This window comes from Leopardus geoffroyi, chromosome C1, assembly GCF_018350155.1.
Source record: "Leopardus geoffroyi isolate Oge1 chromosome C1, O.geoffroyi_Oge1_pat1.0, whole genome shotgun sequence".
Classification (NCBI taxonomy): Eukaryota; Metazoa; Chordata; class Mammalia; order Carnivora; family Felidae; genus Leopardus; species Leopardus geoffroyi.
In genome coordinates, this window is record NC_059328.1 from 182803144 (window position 1) to 182825938 (window position 22795).

At 39.8% G+C, this 22795-nt stretch overlaps 1 protein-coding gene across 6 annotated transcripts in view; it reads right to left on the reverse strand.

Annotated features, from left to right (window-relative positions):
- The window catches only part of HECW2 (HECT, C2 and WW domain containing E3 ubiquitin protein ligase 2), a 375863-nt gene that overhangs the window by 18220 nt on the left and 334848 nt on the right, over positions 1-22795 (reverse strand). For all 6 annotated transcript variants that reach the window (XM_045480587.1, XM_045480583.1, XM_045480586.1 and 3 more), the window contains 7 exons: positions 15673-15825; positions 13800-13898; positions 10350-10479; positions 9191-9337; positions 8187-8301; positions 5264-5349; positions 4171-4283 (listed from right to left, as the gene is read on the reverse strand). In XM_045480587.1, coding sequence (XP_045336543.1) covers positions 4171-4283; positions 5264-5349; positions 8187-8301; positions 9191-9337; positions 10350-10479; positions 13800-13898; positions 15673-15825 — 843 coding nt within the window. The remainder of the gene's footprint in view (positions 1-4170; positions 4284-5263; positions 5350-8186; positions 8302-9190; positions 9338-10349; positions 10480-13799; positions 13899-15672; positions 15826-22795) is intronic.

Here is a 22795-nt window from a genome sequence, read left to right on the forward strand (position 1 = left end):
GTAAGTAAGAAGAACACCCATCCATTTTGTCTCCAGTCAAAAGAGAGGTCCTACTTTACATGTTAAACACTGTCTCACTAACAGGAAAAAGAAATACATTGGGGTTGACCAGCATGAGACAGACCAGATCTTCAGTTCTGCAACTTAAACCTATCAGGAAATAGCTGGAAAAATGGCTTCAGTATATCCGTTTCAATGATAGGAGAAATGGTCTCAGTCATATAGAACAATCTCTTCAGACTACAGACAATCTTACAGATCTTTTTTTAACATTTAAGCAACACCCCACATTTCAAAGGATGACGCCAATGTTATCAGTCAAAAAAATCACTTCTGAAAAAATATATGGTCGTGCATTGAAGTTCTTCTTGTTATATTTTTCCTCCAAGTGTACTTTCTCTGAGGAGCACATCTTCATAGTTATAGCAGTATGGTGGGCTTACGGAAGAGTCAGAATCAAGGGATAAAAAGAACAAAGGAAAGCTACTCTCTCTAAGGACTTTCAAATGCATTATCTTACTCACTTGTCACATCCTCTTTGAGCAGGGCATTGTTGTTCCTATTCTGCAGAGATGGATCAGGCCTCTTGCTTCGGAGCAGAAAGCCAGTATATCCTTGCGCATTGATCTGCACGCATGCCTCTCCAATAGATAAGCTCACTACCTGTGGAGCAGAATGGCTGAACAGCTATTTCTCCCTATCAGATCTAAAACGTTAGAGCCTGTTATAGACAAGATACGAAAGTAGTCTGCTTGCCTGACGTGCTTCATATATCATCTGTATTTATGCATTTTTATAATCTGGGTAAAACTAGGAATCTAGAACCAACCTTAGGTCATAATGAAGAAAGGAAGAAACAACGTCTATTGCCCAACTGTGTGTATGCAATGATAATGGAGAACACCATCACTTATAATGAGTCAGCACACAAACTTCCTGGAACTCTCAGGGGGAAGTAGAAAGTGAACCAGCCTGACTCCCAAGATTTTCAGAAACCTCTCACTATAAGTTTTTGTTCAACCAAACCTAATATACCACCCCCTCCCTGGCCTTTTGCACATCAAGTGATCTTCTAGGTCCCAGAGTTAGCTGGTGGCAGAGGCAGGACTAGAACCCAGATCTTCTAACACCCAACCCTGTGCTCCTTCCAATACACTACTGCCTGATATATTTTACAGATGATGGTGACAGAAATCATAATGGCAGCCACTACTAACTACTCAAGGCCAGGGTCAGCAGTAAATGTTTTACATGAATGATTGCATTGAATCCTCAGAATTACTGACCTACAAAGTAAATAAGGAAACAGAGGCTCAGAAAAATTAAGCAGCTTCTCCAAGACTCAACTGCAGGTAAGCGACAGAGCTGGAACGCAGCCCAGTCTCTCTGAAGCTAGGTCTCAGTTCTACATCAAATTACCTTTCTCTGCTTACCATGTTTGGTGAAAATTGCAGTGATTAAATGTGAACAACTTATATATCTGCTTATTATTACAGTTTATTCCATCTACTTTACAAAAATAAATCTTTATAAAAAATAGATTTCAAGAGTAAAGATTTTCTTTATAAAAAATAGATTTCAATTAATCTGCCATTTCCTGCCTCCTTGATGCTAATCCTTGAGTTTTTCAGAATGGTGCAAAGCCTTAATCAGACAGTGTGAATCTGTTTTTGAGATACAAATATGTGTTTAAGGTGGGGGTGGGGGAGGGATGATTCAGGTATAAAGAAAATATTTCTTTAAATAATGAAATTACAGTCTCCCAAATCTGGAACATCAGGTATGCTGGCTAATACTTAGGGGTTTGGATATAGTGCCTCTGTTCACAGATTGAAATATACTGAGGGTGACTGAGGAGGCTTACGCCGGCCCTGAGCTTGCACTGCTCATTGCCCTCTGTATCTGTATTTTCAGTGCCCCTCTTGTCATGTGTTGATGCTTAGAAAATAATTATTAAGAAACAGTGTCTTGCAATCGCTAGGAAGAAAGTCTTGGTAACAAGTTTCTCAAAGTTACTTGTACTTAACAAAAAAACTCAGGATGACATCCTGGGGTACCTAATACCATTGGGGAAGATCATTTAACCGCCCCCCCCCCAGATTGCAGTGTTTTTTTTTTAACGTTTATTTATTTATTTTGAGAAAGAGCATGTGAACGGGGGAGGGGCAGAGAGGGAGGGAGAGAGAGAATCCCAAGCGGGCTCTGCAATGTCAGAGCCCTATGAGGGGCTCCGATTCACAATCCTCGAGATTATGATCTAAGCCTAATCAAGAGATGCTCAACTGACTGAGCCTCCCAGGTGCCCCACAGTTTTCTTATTAGTAAAATGAGAGGCAATCTGAAGTCTTTTTTACCTCAAAAATACTGTATTTGTTACTGCTGATTACATAAAGGAGTTCTAAAATCAACTCTCCTCCATTCCTCTTTTATTCATGTGTTCCCTCCTTTTCTTTTGTTTCAGTTCCAGTTCTCCATTCAACCCCAAACACTTATATTCACAACTACTACCTTACAGGCTTTTAAATTTATTAGCAGCAGCAAAGCAATTTTTTTTTTCACTCCAGGGAAGTGCATTATCTTATTATGAATGAGAATCAATGCAGAGAGCATTCACATGGCACTAAGGCATGTATGATATAAGTTAAAGAGGTATACAGTATGTTGACATGATTTAATACTCTCTAGAAACCATAGTGGCAATTTTTAGTGACGGGATTCTAAATAGTTATTCATATATACTTAAAATGAGAGCTTCTGCGAACATCTAAGTCAGAGCCACAATCATAAGAAGCCACAGTGTGATGACCAACATTGTTTCACTAAAGCTAACAAATGCTTTGGTTATACAGCATTTTGTATTATAACAGAAGATATTTGCAAATGATATATCCAATAAGGGGTTAGTATCCAAAATATATAGAGAAATTATACAACTCAACACCAAAATCCCACAAATAATCCAATTAAAAATGGGCCAAGGACGTGAACAGATATTTTTCCAAAGAAGACATACAGATAGCCAACAGGCACATGAAAAGATGCTCTACATCACTAATCATCAAGGAAATGCAAATCAAAACCACAACGCAACATCCCCTATCACTTTCAGGATGGTTAAAATAAAAAAGACAAGAAATAATAAGCGTTGGCGAGGATGTGGAGAAAAAGGAATGAGGCCTTATGCACTGTTGGTAGAAATGTAACTTGGTGCAGCCACTATGGAAAACAGTTGGGAGGTTCTTCAAAGAATTAAAAGTAAAAATACCATATGATCCAGTAATTCCACTACTAGATATTTACCCAAAGAAAATGAAAACACTAATTCAAAAAGATACTGCAGCATTATTTACAATAGCTAAGATACGGAGGCAACCCATATTGACTGATGAACGGATAAAGAATATGTGGTGCGTGTGCCTGTCACATGTGCCTGCACGTGCGTGCACACACACACACACACACACACACACACACACAGAGGAATGTTGCACAGTCATACAAAACATGAGATCTTATCATTTGTAAAAACACAGATGAACCTAGAGTGTATTCTGTTAAGTGAAATAAGTCGGACAGAGAAAGCCAAATGATTTCACTTACATGTGGCATCTAAAAAACAAAACAAATGAGTAAACCAACAAAAGGCAGAAATAGACTCATAGAGAGAACAAACTTATAGTTGCCAGTGGGGAGGGGGAATGGGAGATAGTCAAAATGGGTGAAGGGGAGAAGGTGATACAGGCTTCCAGTTATGGAATGAATAAGTTAGGCTAATAGAAGGCACAGCATAGGGAATACAGTCAATGATATTATAATAGTGATGTCTTGGGGCAGATAGTAGCTACACTTGTGGTGAACACGGCATAATGTATAGACTTGTCGAATCACTATTTTGTACACCTGAAACTAATGTAACATCATGTGTAAATTATACTTCAATAAAAAAAGAGAAAAAGATATGTATGCATGCATTTTAAGTATGCCCAGTAAGATCTTTTACTCCTCCATTTTGAAAGGTAATCAAAGATAAATTCATTCTAAGAGCTTTTTTCCACTCTCCCAAACTTTTAATATAAAAACAGTAATTAATCAATACACGCATAACTTAAAGGTCTCTCTCTCCTGGAATACCTGTCGTGACAGTACAGAAGTGTTGTTTTTTTATTTTACCTGGGAAGAGCAGTGATTTTCCCCCATTTCTCCACACAGAATCTTCTTGGGCCATTACTCCCTCGGAGAGAAGCAAATCCTTCATAGGGAATGCTGGATGTGCCCGTGACAAACTATCAACCAAAGAAAACAGACGGATAAAGTGAAACCAAGAGGCTAGCTGCTGACAAACGCATGGCATCATTCATGTGCAGGGCCCTCAGGGAAGAACAGCAGGCTGCTCACTGGTGGGAAAGCCTGAAGACAAAACTCCATGGGTGTGGAAAAACCCAACACAAGAATTCTGACAAAGATCTGGGGAACACTAAGGAAAGACAGTGCATTATAAAAGAAAAGGAGATCCAGAGGGTCTTAGTAGATAAAGCATCCTGTACGGCTAGCCAGCTCAGTAGACTAAATTGGGTGTATTTCCCATTACAGATAAATAAATAGGTACATCAATCAACCTAAGTCTACTTGGCATCAGTCCCTGATCAACTTGAGGTGAATAAATGAGGACCAGATCCTTGATCCAAAGGAGTTAAGACCCAATCTATTTGTAAGGCTCTGCCTAAGCATCCAGAAGGCTTGTTGTCGATATTTCTTTGGCTGCGATCAACCAGCAAATGCCCATGTAACTATGAACACCACAAGAAAATAATGAGTTAGTTTCCCCAGTATCCTTGAACTTCACTGTTATCTCAAGTTTGTGGAAAGTTACATGGAAGAAAAGAAAAGATTCTTTTTCAAAGACCTGGTCACTTCCTAAGGGACTGAAGGTCATTTTCTATTGCTAGAGGTGCTGCCCTGCAGAGTGCCCCAGGATCTCATGTTGAAGGGACCAAGCTGCCCTGAAGGCAGGTGTTTTTCCTGGGATTCTTGGACTGGAGTTGGTATTTCCTCAAAATTCTAATCAGATGCTTGGACGTGGCTGGGGATGTTCTGCATAGTGATGGAGCCACAGAACATGCAATCAGAAGAGTCTGAAACAATGTATCCCACATTTGCAGGCAAACATGGGGTGTGTTTACTGAGTACTTAGCAATTATTAAACATAAGCAATTCCAATAATAGTTATATTAATGCATTAAAAAATTAACTAATGGCATCTTACCTGTAACAACCTGAGTCGCTGTTCATTGTTGAATCTTTCCACTGCAGCCCAGAACCACCGAATTACAATATGATTGTCATGATATCCTATTAAACCAATCAGGAAAGCCCACATTACTTTGACTTTTCTATATTAAGATGACATGACACCATGACGTGTCGACAAAAGACCCCCAGACATAAATCATCATCTTGGATTCTTTAAAGGTTGTTTATCATTTAAGGCTAGGGAATAACACTGTAAATACAATCACATGAGTGTCAAAAGTCAAACAAAGACAATACTCAATGAAACTAGGAGGTCTCTGTTTCCATTTAGTGGTCAGTAAACAAAACTGGTGGAGAGAACAACAACAAAGTTGTCATTTTAACCATACCATTTCTGAAAAAGATCATTGCTGTTACCGGAAATACCTAACTCTTTTGGTCATTCATTTAAGAAATAATTTTCAAGTATCACTATGCCAAGCACCGTACTAAGCTTGGGGGTAACAGTGGCAAAGAAAACAGACCCTTACAGGGCTTCTGGTAAAGGAGAGACATGTTAATCAAATAAGTATACAAGTAAATACTTAATTGCAAACTATTTTAAAACTACATATAATGTTCATATTTTTAAATCAACTTACTTTTTATTAATAAAAAGGAATTTGTAATTTTATTACTCTATTTCCTTCAACTAATAAATCGCAAATAACCACGAACCTAAATGTTACTTTTATTCCATAGCTTAGTAGAATTTAATAAAATGTCAAAAGTATCATCCCCGGGAGGATTAAGGCAGTACGTGTGGATCCCAAAATCTTTCATTGGAGAAAAATTAAGTTGAGAGAAGATTAAGGTACAATTGGTGATTCAAACCAATTAACTCACGTACTCGAGGTACACAAAGCCACTCTCATTCCGAGTCAGCACAAGTAAGTCCAACATACAAGGTGGGTAAAAAACGATTTGAATTTGAATTTTTGCTTACAGGTTACAGTGGTTGTAGAATTTGGGGGAAATTTTGCCTTAGTGTTTACCATTTGATCAGTGATGCTTAGTGCCCTTTGGACAAGAAAGGGATCCAAGTGAAAGGTAAATATATTTATACTGGACATGGTGTTATATAGGCTCATGTCCATTTGGCAGAGACTAGCTATTTGGTGCTGAGCAAATCGTTTTCTCATCTATAAAATAAGCACAGTGGCTCTTTAGAGCTCTTCTGCTCTTACGAATCAGGCCCCTTTCTGCTTCTCCTTTGCTGTTTGTGCCAAACCTTCTGGAGGAGGAGGACAGCAAGTGTCTCTTCATATTCTCTACAAACAGCTGCCTAATGACCACATGGCAGGTGGCAGAGCTGCCTCTTCATCCAGTGCCAGCTAGTTGGGTCAGCAAACAGCTGGGTATCTCACCATCTCCCTGCCTCCCCACCCGGAGCACTCTCTTCCCAAGCATTTCACTTGGAAAGATTTACAATAACCATGGAAATAGGGACTTGAGTAGACATACACACTGAATAAAGCTTACAATACGTAAAGATGAATACGGCTGATCTGATTAACAGTGTTGCTATTAGAATCTGCCAGTGGGGTGGGGGGAGGAAGAGCTAATGGCATTTATGGTAAGATTTTTAAGTTATGTAGCATGCTGGAGAAAATTATGTTCTAGGTAGTAAAAAGAGCTTGGTTAACAAAGTTACAATAACCAAGGCCACATATGGGTTACACATGGGGCCAGTTGGAAAAGATGCATCGTAGCATTTGGGTTTCAGAAATAGCAGCAAGAGAGACTGCAATTTAATACCGCCTTTCAGAGAAAATGGGCACGCATGGCCAGCCCACGGCAACAGCGATGAGCTGGAAGAGCCACGAACAGGCAAGAACAAAAGCAATTCAGCAAATGTTATTTTTTTTTTCACTCTAAACTTAAAAAAAATTTTTTTAATCTTTTGTTTCAATTTACAGATAACTGAAGATAAGAGATGTTCGGCTCTCAGTGTATTCTGCTAAGTGGTTAATTCAGCAACTTAAAGTTTGTAGTTTTTATTCTCCAAGTTCAGAACTGCTGCTAGCCTTACATTCCGAGTTAAAAACCAAAAGCCAAAATCACAACAAAAAGCAACTGCTATTTGTCATGACTTTCTGAAGACTATCACACTGCAATAAATTTCAGAAAAGGTATTCTCTCTTTGCTTAAAATTATGGGATAAAACTTCAACTCTGGATCACCATCAGGTCCCTTTCAAAGTCTATTGACTCAGTGAGGAGATTTCAATGGCTTCAGTCCCAACTGCTAGTGGACAATTTATAGTGATCTACAGAAATGCCACTTCTAAAGCTTCCCAGGCGGTGAACTGTCATACGATGCAGGTTTTAACTAATCTTACAGTAGTTTGCTTTTCAGTTGAACTTCATGCTTGAGTTTAGAAGGGCCTGTTCAATAAGCTTCTTGAATTTTGAGAACCAGGTCTTATTCCATTTATGTGTTTCAACCGTGAATTACGACTGGTAGGTAGTTCAGTGAAATGCAGAAAAACTGCCTTTGCTCTATTGGGAAGCTTAGAGGGTGTGTCGCTTCAAGTTTTAGAATGGAGGGAGAAGAGGTGGAGTTTGACCAGGTGGATGTGAGTTCCTAGGTGCTTCACTAACAACACCATAAAACAATTAATTAGTGTTCTTATGGTCACATTTCTTCACCAACAATTAACAGTTATGACATCCTCAGATGGTGTGTAAACAGTCCTTCCTCCACTTGATGGATGAGGTAACTAGGAAAAGAAGGGAATGTACCTTGCCCAAGGTCTCAGAGGAGACTGTGGCAAACCTATGATTATAATACAGAGTGCCTTGCCTGTCCTGGATTCAGGCTGGCATTCAGGCTAACCATTTGCTTCCCCTTAATGTGAAACGTAAAAGTTCAGCCATCTCTAAATCACATTTCACCTCCTCTGTATTCTGTGTTGTTTCTCCAGTCACTCAGGTCGATTTCAGCTGTGCCCGCGATGACGAGTTCCAGTTCTCTTGCATCAAAAACAGACACTAGCCTGGCATCCACCACCTGTGGAGTAAAAAGAATGCAGGGCATGGCTTGCGAGTCAGGAGAAATCTCAGCTATAATTAAGCCTCATCAGAAAAGGAGGGCGCAAGGAATTTTAGGAATAGGACGGAAGTGCTCCGTGTAGGCACTCTGAAGAATGCAATGCTCTCGACAAATATATATATTTTTTTTAATTTTTTTTTCAACGTTTTTATTTTTATTTTTGGGACAGAGAGAGACAGAGCATGAACGGGGGAGGGGCAGAGAGAGAGGGAGACACAGAATCGGAAACAGGCTCCAGGCTCTGAGCCGTCAGCCCAGAGCCCGACGCGGGGCTCGAACTCACGGACCGCGAGATCGTGACCTGGCTGAAGTCGGACGCTCAACCGACTGCGCCACCCAGGCGCCCCTCGACAAATATATTTTTAAGACAAGATGGATGAGCTTCTCCTCAACAGAATTTTCATTTTAAGACTGACCACTGATAAGTCCAGTTTGTTTTTCTCTTTTAAAAAGATCTAGTGCTCCTCCAAAGGAAGTCACATGGAGTATTTGTCACAACTCATTCAAACCCTAAGATACAATCACTTCACATAGCAAGCATGAGATGTGATCACCCGTATCAAAGCATGAGTAAGACGTATGACTTCACTGTTATTAGTGGTCATTAAGTCATGAAATGCTACTTGAATTCATCATTTTATTTCAAAGATCTCTTGTAAGGGGGCATGGAGCTTTTTTGTGTTCTTGAAAGACATACAAAATATACTGGAGTTTTTAAATTGAAAGTGCAATAATAAATATAACAAAAGAAAAATGGAAATATGGCACACAAATAAAGCACCAGAAGATGGACTGTGGTATCATAGATAGCAGCCTGCAAAACCCCACTCCCTCTGATTGTCTTTACCTCATAGAAGCCACGCACTAAACTCTCTGTTTGCTGAACAACGCCCCTCTCAATCCGCCATTTCACCATCCTCTCGATGTACTCCTTCTTGTTCTTCTCTGTGACCGGGATATTGGCACCCCCTGGTTTTAATTCTCGTTCAGTAATCTGAGATTAAAAAACGAAACAAAACACTGAACATAAAGAAATACTCTTGATGTTAGAAGAACACTGCTACCAATGAGCCGAAATCACCCAGCTACCTGTCTTTGCCCTGGCCAGGGCGGGAGGGGGGTTTCCACAGCAGTGGGGGGAGGTGCAACATGGAGCCCACGCACACACCGGTACTCAGTAAAAACTAGGCATTGAGCTGATGTCTAAAAGCCTCAGTGGTTAAAAATCTATATATTGTGAGTGCTGGAGGTTAAATTTTAAATCCTGACTAAACTAGTAAGTCCTTTAAATGAAAATAAATTAGCTCCAGGTTCTGCCCCACTGCTATTGGAATGTTTGGCAAAAACATATTTTCGCAAATTCCATTAGGGTTCAGAAACAACTACATATCAAAAGCCAATATTTAAGTAAAGATTTGCCTTAAGGAAGCAGAATTGCATTTAAGTGAATGTTACATTGAGAACTTCTTTTCCAAAACACGAAATTCAGAAGACCAGCCAAACATAAATGTGTAAATAAGAATATTACTTATGAAACAGTATATAATTTTTGAAGAAATGTTTTTAACCAAGGACCATGTTTTCAAACCTTCACCAAAACATTATTTCATCCCTCAGCTTCAAAACATTTTCTGCTCTTAAACATGAATGAGAGTTAAGTACAAATGCCAATTAAATAATTTAATGTTCAACTCTGGGGTAGCATGGACTTTGAAAAGTTGTATTTTATACAAGGCAATTCTAAAATTTTATGTGGATATTTTAGTTGGAAATAAAAAGAAGATTGCTTATAACACACAAATAGTTACCACAATCTGTAAATTAGACCATCCTACTCTGCTGTTGTTATTAAAATAAACTTTGTAGCCAAAATTATTATAACTGTATATAAACGGGGGTTGAAACCACCCAACAAGCCACAAATAAGTACACATATGAATTAATTCTTCATCAACCAACAGCCTTTAATTACCACGCTAAGTCACCGGGGATTCACATACACAGACCTGCCCAAAAACTTCTTCATTCACAGTGAATGTCAGGTCCAGGATGTCATGGATATCATTGTCTTTCATCCACTGCAGGCTCTGGTGGAACTCTTCATCAAGGTATTCTAGATCACTCAGGTCACACAGACTAAGATGATAAACAGATAGAAGCAGATATGTAGGGATGACTGTTAGAAAAACCCCACAGACACAGGAAAGAAACTAAGAACTGAAGACAAGAACAAGGTCAACAAAATAGGCAGTCATTTCTGGAATGTTCTCAGTCAAACTCAGTAACCAAAGCAGCTAAATAATAAAAAAAAAAAAATACGCTATACGATGTAAAAATCCTGGATATATAAAATGCCTTAAATGAACCAGCCTGTCCGGGTGGCTGCCATTTGCCTAGTCATTCACGACTAATGCCAGAGCAGGAACTGGAACTCAGGTGTTCACAGCCTGAGTCCCATATTCTTTTGGCTACGTTATACCACCTTAAAACACTGTTCTCATAATTAGATATTTTTGGTGTGTTTCTACACTGTACTTTAACTTTGTTATTTTTTTCAAAGACTAGATTGAGTGATCCACATTCACATACATCTCCTTTTTCTTCATGGTTCTTGTTCTTTCCAGGCTTCTGAAAAGAGCAAGCTACGGAATCTCTCTACAATTATAATAGTTTTCCATACTTCTGTCCTCTTTTTTCATTGTGGAGAGAGGATCTGCATACAATGGAGTTACTGTTATATAGCCCAGTTTTAAGGTGGTAACAACTGATTTGCTTTTGTTGTTTTGAATTTTCCCCCCATCAGCCCAATTTCAGAGGTCATTTTGTTTCGTTCAGTATAAACATTTATTAGGCATCAAGGATGTGCCTGACATCTTAACAGCTACTTGATAAACAGTTACTGCCCTCAGGGGCTAATGGTCTAGTTGGGGAGACAGGCACACAAATAGGTCAATTAATATAAGGTGATGATGATAGCCTAGGCTGGGTAACACTTAAAATTTGTGTATTTCTTACATGAAAGTTACACTCCAATTAAAAACAACGATAAGGTAGATACAGGGAGCTCTCATAGCAAGAATGCGGGACTTCAACCTGGAGATTCAGGAAAGTCTTTTGCAGTAGGTAATACCTACATCAAAATTTGTAGGCTGTTTAAAAGATAGAGAAGTAAAGGGAAATGGATGAAAAGAAGGAGAAGGGGGAAAAGAAAGGGAGGAGAGAACAACATTAACAAAGCACAAGGCCATGGAATATGCAAAATACTCAAGCATACTGGTAGTATCAGAGAGTTAACCACAAGACATAACATCCAGAGAAGGCTAGGAAGGCAGCTGGGACCAGGCCTTGAATATCATTCTAAGGAGCGTGGTGCTTCAGAACTACTGAAATATTTTAGGACGGGAAATGACACGATCAGATGTGAGATGCGATTTTAAATAGTTCTCTGGAGATTGTAGTATAGAGGATTACTTAAAATGGGGGTGGGGAGAGGAGTGGTTCTCATCAGATGGTGGAGGCAATTAGTAGACCGCTACAGTAATCTGGCAAAAATAAGATAAGAGTTTTATTTTAAGAGCACAGCTATTAAGGGTGGACAGGAGAAGATGAATTTAAGAATTATTTAAGGGGTAAACATGGGCATTAGTAAATGGTATCATCAGGGGTATAAAGAAGGCTATCAAAATAGGGGTACCAAATGAACTCATGTTGCAAGCCAGCTCTGATTAACTGTCAGTCTTGAGGACTATAAGTTGAAAAAATTCCTGAGGCCAAAATGAATTCAGTGGGGGAAAGTATGATAAATGATTTGTGAACCACAGCATGGCAGTGGAATGGGTGGTAGGGAAGAGCAGAATCCGTGCTGTCTATCTGCCATCCCTGTGTGAGGGTGACTCCCGGTTTCTGACCAGTGACCTGAGAATCCTGGCACCATGGACTGTGACTAGGCACATGGGAGAAGGTACACTTTTAGGTTGAGGAAATTGAGGAGTTTAGTGGTCACCATGTTGATTTTGAGATGCCTAGGAGACATGCACGTGGAGACACTCAGTGGAATGTTGACCACATGAGCCTCTAACTCAAAGATTAAGACTAAGGGTGCAGATGTGAGCCAGTAGGAGAAGAGACAAGTGTAGACATTTCGCCATGACAGCACATAGAGAGAGAAAAGCAGGAGGGGGGAGAGGCAAGAATGGAAGCTCCAGGAACACCGAAATTTAAGGGGAAGTCAGAGGAGAAGCCCATGAAGGAGACATAAAAATAAAAGGGGAACTGGGAGAGAATAGTGTCAGGGACACCAGTGGAGGAAAGACACAAAGTAAGTGGGTGGGGTTCGGGGTTGGAGTGGTCAACAGTATCAAAAGCAGTAGGATGATACAGTAAGATGAGGACTAAAGGATATTCTTTAAAAGCTTCTAAGGGTTACTGGTGGCAAGGAAGCCAGGCTAAAGTGTGTTGAGGGCACATCAGCACAGACCACTCTTTTAGGAAGCTTATAGGAGAAGATGAGAAAAGGCAATGAAATGGGAAGGTGCAAATCGGACAAGGGGAACCCGAGAGGCAAATGGACAGTGCCCAGTTGCCCAGGGTTTCATCTGCCCAGACACCAAAAGGGAGGAAAGCAAAAAGTCTTCCTACTGACCCTCTTAAGAGCCCATTAGAAACTCTTGCTTTTCATTTGAAGTCTAGGCTTCCATTTTACAGAAAGCAGGCACAAGGCCTCTGTCAGGGAATAAGCTGGACAGAACCCAGCAATCATTCTGTGCCTTCTCCTTGCAAGTTTGAGCTACTACCCCACCAGACAGTTGCCTTCTCCTGTTTAGCCTTGTAAATGACTACTGATTACAGGACAGAAACTGTTTGCTCTACATTTTACAATAATTGCAATCTTTCACTGTGGCAACAATGAAGAAAAAGTTCTGTGAATGCTAAATTCTCATCTGCCATAATAAATTACTATCTTGCATATAGGGAAGTCTCAAGAAAAATAAGGGACTGCCCACCTCCAGCAAACAAACAAAAAATAAGACAAAAACAAAACAAAAGGAGAATGAAAACTTGGACCAAGAGTAAGCAGTTGAAGTCTGCATTAAGCAATATATAAAATGCTTCTCATAAAGGATAGGGGGCTGTGAGTCACCAAGACTAACCCACAACTATTCTATTAATAATCGGCATTAATACCACAGGAATTCCAGTGCTGTATTTGAAGTACAATTGTTTTGAAGAAACATGTGTTGCAACAAATGAGAATAAATTTTCTAGAACAAAGCAAAACTAAGACTTTAGGGGCAAGACAGAAATACAGGGTTGGGGAAAACACAGTGACCATATTTGAAACTGTTTCAGCCTCAGACATCTAAGCAGATACATGACACTGACAAAAGGCCCTTTTTTAATAAAAGAAATATTGCATTCTTACATATTAATTGCACAAGCAACAAAAATACTCTTACATTCTGAGAAGAGCTTTATAAAAGGGCCGTGTGAAGAAAGCATCCAACAAATACTGGTGTATTAGCGCAAGACCAAGAATCCTACCACTGAATCGGAACCTGTGAAGAAAAAGCACAAGACAGCTTACACATCATGAGGCAGTTTCTAAATTGTTCTATCTGACTTCTAGAAAGCCTTTCAGCTCTAATCATCTAAGTTTGTCCAGGACTGATCGTTTACTGGGTCCGTGAGAGTTTGTGTGCATTGTAGCCTGTGTCTTCATTAGGCAAATATTCACATTTACTTGAAAAAAATCTGTTTCACTCTGTTAATAATTCCTTCACCTCATGTTAATAATGTCTACCATGTAGCACCCCACATGGTCAACACGAATTCCCCATGTGCAGGTCAGTGAAATTTCCCCAAGCCATTTCTCAGAGATGACAGACTGAGACCAGTGGTGGTGGGGAAAATGCTGCCCCCTTCTAGTTTGCTTGCAAGAATATTCGCAGAATTTCTCTAATACAAACCCACTAGCAATCCCCTCTTGAGGAAAAGCCCAATCTCAAAGTGAGAAAGTTCCTATACCTGGTCTCTCTCAAACTGCACTCCGGATGGTAATTGTCACGATCCAAGAATTATGCATGTGGACCTTTGGGGGAGTTTCCTCATGGGACATTCTGTTCTCTAAAATTTCAAGGCTCAATCCTATTCTGAATCACTTTGGAAACTTTACTAAATACATCAGTCATGATTGGATTTGCTGAGACGTACACTTATTTTCTCTTTCAGAAAGGGATCCAAAAGTGTACATCCACACTGAAGTCCATACAGTCCATCTGTGATTTTAGTATTAGACAGCCATTTTAAGATGAATGTCCAGCAGCTTTGTTTTCTTTATTTCCACCTAAGGTAGCATAACTGTAATAGCTACAGTTAAGAGGACTCCAAATTGTAACTAAATGGAGTTAATTTGAAGAATAAGTCCTAAAACTTAATGCCCTCCACCCACCAATATTAACCTTCATGACTCAAAGAGAATTTTTCCATGAGTCTTACTTACTTCTTTTTTGTTGTTGTTACTATAAATAAAGAGGAACAAGCAAATAGGGCTTATAGAGTATTTAAAGTGTATAAATGCAGGGATTAAAAAAGTATGTAAGGACATTTGGAAAGAGTGCAATTCAGGATTTTCAGAATAAGTAATCCCCAGAGGGGAATCCTATGCCAGTTTTCCTTGATGATTTTATGTGAAAAAATAGGAAAGGAGCAGTCCCTGGCTACAAATTTCAATAGCTCATAGGGTAAGCGCCACTGCTGAGACTCTGAGCCCGTGTCCTTCTGCCACGTTCTCTTCTACTATCGGTTCTTCCAGGGCACTGCACCCTCCCTCCCTCCTACTCGAATGCCATCATCACCCTCAGCCAGCACCCCAGCTGCTCTGCCCCACCCCCAGTGTTGGCCACTTCCCCAAGGGCTGCTCTAGCAGCTGCCTGACCTCTGGGCCAGGACCTTCTCCCACCCCATCTCAGAGCTCAGAGATGCCCAAAGGTGCAGAGCAGAATCTAGCGATTTTGCTGGGAACCTAACATCATCTGGAACCTTCTTTCAATGGGAAAAAAAACCTTCTGAATTCTACCCAACTCACTTAAAATTGGTCTTTTGGAATATATTACTTCTCGGTCTTTTGGCTACGATCAAGTGTGGAATATAATCTATCCCTAGCTTGGAGACTGCCTGCATATTTAAATTTGACAACAAAAATAAGAGTCAAATGAAACTGAAAATATGATTTTCTCCAAGGAAAAAAGTGTTAAAAGAAATAGGGGTTCCTATAAAAAATACTCTCACAGAAAATCAACTGAAAAAAAGTGTTGAGGAAAAAGTACTTACCATTCATGGTGATTGTCTACAAAAGCAGACATGGGACTTATTTGTACTGTGTATGTGTCGTTGGCTGAATATTCAAATAAGCCATAATATGGGTTAAAGAGTTCTCTGGATACGAGGAAGAAAAACTCTCTGGAAGGGCCACTGTAATCCAGCCTTTAGAAAAATTCCACAGAAAGAATAACCAGTTATTATTATTTTTTTCTATATATTGGGCACATTTTCTACAGACCTCAGCTTTCTATAGAACAGTCATTACAAGTCTAATTGCCCGCATGTCTGGACTATCAGAATAAAATGAATGATCATGAGTCCCAATCTTATCCATGTCTTGACCCAGAATAGTGGAATGGACATTTGTATGAGGCATATCCAAGGCTAAAGCTACACATCAGATAACGGATAAAACAGGCAATATGCCAATAATTTCGTTGCATATATACACACACATATAAAAAAGTAAATGTTTTCAATGTCTGGAATGGAGTTATGGAGAAAGGGAGTACATTGGGAAATACTTAAACAGAGTAAAACCAGAGAGTATCAGCTACCTATATCCATGGGACATGGAGTCCTTATGGATTTCTGAAACATTTTGAAATGGGAGAAGAAAGAGACTTTCCTGAACTGGTGATAGGAGAGTACAGATACAAGACCCCCTAGGGAGATCAGAGGCCCAAAAAATGGAATGACAGGGTTCGAGTGAAAACTTTAAATTATAAAACACCAAGGAAAATTATAGACAAGTAAAATGAGGGTGTCTAAAGCTTCCTAAACGAAGGTATCCAGAGAAGAGGCTGAAACTCTAGCACCTGAACTACAGTGTAAATTCCATTTTACTTAGAAAGACATCAGGGTGAAGGAGACGCATGAGAAGCAATTGCGTTAGCTTTGAGGAATGACAAGTGGCCAAGAATGCTGAGAGCAAAAAATGCAGCAAAGAGGAGTTTGTAATAGACTGATTTGATATGCTAAATTTAAAATGAAAAATATAAAGCACATCTATCCCACGATGACAAGTTTACACAAGGGTTCAAAGAAAGGAGGGAATGCTGGAGGGGAACGGGAAGCTGGGTGGTGGGATTCTGTAAGATTTCTTTTGTTCACTCTACTTTTTTTCTCTTCTGGAATTTTCTCCATCGGCATTACTGCATTTTTTTTTTTTTAATGAAAAAGGAAAATCATCTGAGTCTTTTCCAGTGATGGGATTGCGTGACAGAGAAAAATTACCTTGTTATAGGTGGAAGAAAGAGATGGGATACTTGTAAGCAAAATAAAATGTCTTTTATAGCTCTTCGTTGAGAGTTTAATAGAATTTACTTAGAACGTACTTCAGCTATTCACATACTACTTTGTCAACTTTTGCCATATCTGAATATATAGGTACTGTTAAGTGTGCTTACCACGTTTCATTATCAACTTTAAATTTTCTTGCTTTTCTAATGTAGCCTGTATTATGTCTTACATAATATTTATGAAATTATGATGTGCCAGCTTTATTTTTTTCTAATACACATTAAAAGAAATATGTAAATATTTTCAAAATGTCAGTTTGTGTAATAGCTAAAATCATCTCATACATCTCCGGTCCTCACTGCACTTTGGGAAATACGAGTGTAGACAGGAAACCTATGTGTGCAGAAAAATGCAAACATGACACACGCTGTCAGAACCCAAGAGGCCTTAAGGTGACATGACGCAGCTGTCTCGAGGCAGCTGAATATAATTGTGGCTACCAGGTGACCACCAGCATTGGTGAGACTGTGCTAAGATTACCATGGGGACTCCCAAAGCAGCACCTGGGCTGCCTCCCAGGCACAATGATGCGGACTACCTCTCCACATGCTAAGACCGCAGCAGTTGCCTGTGGCTTCCTCCCTCGGTCCTACTCCGGGCCTCTGACGCCACCGAGAACAAGTAGAATACTTCTTCTACTTGAATGCTCTTCACATACTTAGGCTTTTTTTCAACAAATATTTGAGTGCCTATTATATTTTGAGTACTAACCTAGATGTAAAGATATAAAATCTTCCAAGAAGTAATTTTCTATAGGAACTCTTAAGTGTAGCAGTTTTGGTATCCCTGGCTCTCTGCGTCCTCCCCCACTCTTGAACATGGCCACGTCTTTCAATCTCCTCTGAAGGAAAGGGCTGGGAATTCCCTTGCCACCCTGGTCCTGTGCTCTGGACACTCTCCAGGGTGTCAAAGTCTGACCTAAGGGGTGGTGTCTAATACTGATAACAATACTTCAGGTGTGGTCTTGTCAGCACAGAGCTTAGAAAGAGCCCTTGTCCTCTCTTCCTGGACACTCTTCTTGCTAATGCAGCTTAAAGCCATCTTTCTTCGTGGGACAGCCGCTTTACTTTGTTGATTCATAATGTGCTAGTCATCAGCCCAAACCTTCCACCTGTGCTGCTTTATCCCAAGACTCTCCCCTCCTGTCTGCATGTCGCTATATCTTTTTAGGACCTAAGTACTAGACTTTATACTTCTTCCTACTAAATTTCACTTTGTGAAACATGGTCCACATTCCAGTCTACCCAGATCCTTGTGGATGCAAATGTCCCTTTAAATTTCCTATTGATGGTGAATTTCATCATCAGATCCCTGTGTCTTTCCAGAAATAGAGAATGCCAATCAAAGGCATCTTAGAAGTCATTTTGTCCATCCCCTCATTTTACTGAAGAGAAGACTGAGGCTGAAGGACATCACTGACTTGGATCAAATGAAAGCTGCAGGGGCAACTCTAGGCCTTGGCACAGGTTTCCTGACCCCACATTTAATGCTCATTACTCCTTACAGCCTACCAGTCAGTACATTTTAAATGTTATCAAGACTAATAAAAATGTTGCTTATAAAGCAGGGGTCAGCAAATTATGGCCTGAGGGTCAAATCTGGCCCATCCTCTAGCTTTGTAAATAAAGTTTTATTGGAACACAGCCATGCACATTTGCTGACATGTTATCTGTGGCTGCTTTCCCACTATAGTGGCAGAACTGAGTAAGAACAACAAGAAATGTATGGCCTGCAAAGCCTAAAATACTTACTATCTGGCCTTCACAGAAACTTGGCCAATGGAAGACCAAAGAAAGGAAGAGGAAAATGTTCCTTTATTAAAATACCTGGCTTACTATAAATCTTCATCTTTAGTGAAGATCCCTTCAAGGAAATAATGACTATAGTACCCTAGGGTATATGTAACCTTAAGAATAGTCACAACTACTAAGTGTGAGACTGTGGTCTGCAGTGGTCCCTGACCTGAAGGGCCTTTCAGACACAATCGAGGCACATGAAGGGCCACAGACAACTGAAACGTGAGCCAGTTTTATAAGACGGTTTTCTTACAAAGAGACAACTGGTTTAAGAAAAATGGGCTTATAGCTGCTTAAAATTAAACAGTGGCATTCAGTTAGAAAGAGCTTTGAGCTTCAACTCTCAGTGTTTCCATAATACCACACCTACCAGAGTGTATTATAATAACCTGTTTATGTGCTTGCCTCCCCTATCCGCACATCTAGGCTGTAACCATACAGAGAAGGGGACCGTGTCTCTTTCTCATTTTTGTATTCCAAGTACCTTAGCCTGATCTACCACAGGGGATCAATGTCTATTGTTGAATCCATGAGTGGAGGTCTCTGATGCTCTCTCTAAAGAAAATCAACATAATTTACATTGTTATTTGACAATCTAGCAGAGTGAATAATTTTGCACAAGTTTGCCTTCAGGTGGTAGATTCATTCAGTGATATTAGGGTATGCCAATCCCTAAAAGACAACTCGATTTGCACACATCGTCAGAAATCACTCAATTGAATTATATTTAGCTTGGTGCTTGTCCCTTTCCAGATCTAATATCTTCTAATATGGTAAAGTTTTTAAAACAACAAAAGTGGACCTCACTGATTGGTTTTTTGTTTATGATTAGAGCTGATTCTGGCTAAAGATAAGGAGAGTGTTCCCTGAAGTGTTAAAGTGAAAAGTAAAACTCCTTCCCCCCCCCCCCCCAAGAGAGAACAAAGCTAATAATAGTTTCTCTAGGAGGAAAATGGATCTTCTCTAACTGGTCACGTTTTTATCTGCTGGTGTGTGCGTGTGTGCGTGCGTGTGTGTGTGTGTGTGTGTGTGTGTGTTTTAACTCTAGCAGCACTTTAGCCACTCTAAAGCCAAGACAGTTTTAAACATTTGATTTGATTATCATCCAAAGCTTAGAATGCATATCTGAGACCAGGCTGTAGATTACAAATGATACACGTCTACCTAATTCAGTAAGACGTGTCCTAGCAGGGCATCTCGTGCATGTGCTTTCTGCAATGTCTTACCAACCTCTTCCATATAAATAGTTAATATGACTCATATCACAGGGATCGTTTGTTACATTCCTGTTTTGCCAGTTAGGTTGGTTCCACAGCTAAAGGCTTGGCACGGAAGTACAGAAACTCCAGACAACGGGTGGGTAGCCATACAACAGCTGCATCTGAGGGCATTTTGGAATATGCACAGATGTCTTTGGGCTGGCAGTGTAGTTTTGAGCCCATGAAGTGCTGAGGAAGCATTTTAAACACCATCTCGTTGTTGGGCCAACAGCACCCAAGTTGTCAGCGGTATTCAATACTTGTTAAAATAATTAATTTTGTAATTTTATTCTCTTGTCCTTTGTTTCCAACTAAAAATTACCAAAAACAAAGTATTACCACGTAAGTAGACTATTGAATGAAGGAGGATGGTGGCAGTAGGAAGTCACACCACTGTTTCCTATAAGTTTTCTGGAAGGCAGAAAAGCTTTGCTCTCTTAATAGTTGGTTCAGGCAAACATGGCCTTCCTACTCACCTTCTGATTCACCCTCGGGTATTTATAGCAGCAAGGCATTAGTTCTTGAGCTACTTAAGGAGGCCTGCTGGGTGAGTAAAGAATTTTGCAAGCAATTAGTGTGACAAACAAAATTCTGCCTGGTGATACCAAGCCCAAGCCTATGCAGAAGTACCCTTCAGCAGGGCTTGGATTATTGGGGTCACCCTGCAAATGTCTCTTTTTGGAGAAAAACAAGCAGCACCATGAAGTTTAACTTGCATCTTTATAGACTGACTCCTGAGGAATAAATGGTCAAGCTCAGGACTCCAAACAAGTTCTAGCAAGGATTAGACCAGTCATATGTAAGAGCCTCTGGTTATTTTATAAGCAGAGATGCAGGAAAACCGTTTCCGATCTCATCTTCCTTAGTTATGTTCATCTGCCTGCCTCAGGAGAAACAGCACAGAAGGAGCTCATCTGTTCTTAAACCCCCGAACTACAACTGTTTGCACACGGCCCCTCCCTAGTCTAAGCGTGGTTTTGCAAGACAGATGATTGATGTCAATAGATGGCACCTCACATATAATGAACTCATTCTTCCTTAAAGAAAGGTGCCTTTTAAAGATCTGGCCATGGGGGGAAAAAAGAGGCGAGGCAATCACAGTATAAACATTCTTTCTTTATCCAGGCCATTATTGCCTTACTGTTCAGGGTACTAAGAAGTTAATGGCCCCGGACACCTTATCAGAATACAACAGTATGCCTAGCTAACTTTTGACACCACGTAAGCTTTAGTTGCTAGGGCTTTTAACTGAGAAGAAAATAATATGCTGGAGAATATGCAGTGCTCTACTGGCCTCCTTCCTAAAGAAGCAACTTCTAGGCAGACAGAAGCCCAACAGAAAGAGGCAACCACATGCATGCAATTTCCCACCACATTCTGTCAAGATGACTCAGTTTCCAGCCATTCTGCCACTGCTGACTTCCTACCCTTTTTTGCAGGGGCAGATAACCAAATTAACTTGGGTGGAAAATGTAATGACTAGAACAAAACCTCCAGTTCTAACCAAATTAAATCACAGTGGTTTGCTTAGAAACTGTCTACTTTTTGTAAAAAGCCAACCATAACATTATTTTAGCGAGAAATAATAATTACTTGTCAACTAACACACTTGCATTCACAGGCTCTGGGACTATTTTTGTATTTTTAAAAATGAATATAGGTTATTACCAATATTCTGAGATTAATTTTACCTTACATGGAATTTGTAGTTATCCTGTAAATTTCTGACTATAAATTTTCTCATAATTTCTCTTGATTCAGCTGTTCCATTTCAGAATAATATATATGTATTTCAGACTTATGCAAAGAGCTCAAAGCAGAGCTGAAGTCTGTGAATCTGTTAATTCATACTTTTTTTGGAGTACAAGCAGATGCAGTTTTCTTAAAAATAAATCCCTTTTGAGGCACCTCGGTGGCTCCGTCGGTTAAGCGGCTGACTCTTAATTTCGGCTCAAGTCAGGATCTCACAGATGGTGAGATTGAACCCTGAGTCCGGCTCTTCGCTGGCAACTCAGAGCCTGCTTACAATTCTCTCTCCCCCTCTCTCTCCCTGTCTCTCCCCACCATTACCCCTAATAATTTGGACTTTCCACAGAATTAACCACTTCTATATACATGTTATTCTACTGACCTTAAGTGCAGAAGTAAGTATACATATACCCCAAATCACCCTGGTGGCACTCTCTCATCAGACAATAGGGAAATAAGAAAAGTTGTTTAGGGAAACATTTCCTAAATCTCCCAAATCCTGACTATATGCTTTCATTTAGCAAACATTTTGTCTTAGAATAGTTTTTTTATTTACAGAAAAGTTGCAACGATAATACGGAGAATTCTTGTATACCCAGTTTCCCTCTTATGAACACCTTACATTATTTATAATTAATTAACAGATACTGAGACATTATTATTAGCTAAAATCCATACTGTATTCAGATTTCCTTAGTTTTTACCTAATGTCCCTTTTCTATACTAGGATCTCATCCAAAATGCTATATTAATGTTTAATTGTCATGTTTCCTTAGGTTCCTCTTGGCTGTGCCAGTTTCTTAGACATTCCTTGTTCTTGATGACCTTAACAGTTTTTTATTTAATTTTTTTACGTTTATTTATTGTTGAGAGAAAGAGAGAGTGCTAGTGGGGTAGAGGCAGAGAGAGAGAGGGAGACAGAATCCAAAGCAGGCTCCAGGCTCTAAGCTGTCAGCACAGAACCTGATGTGGGGCTCAAAATCACAAGCTGTGAGATCATGACCTGAGCCGAAGTCAGACGCTTAA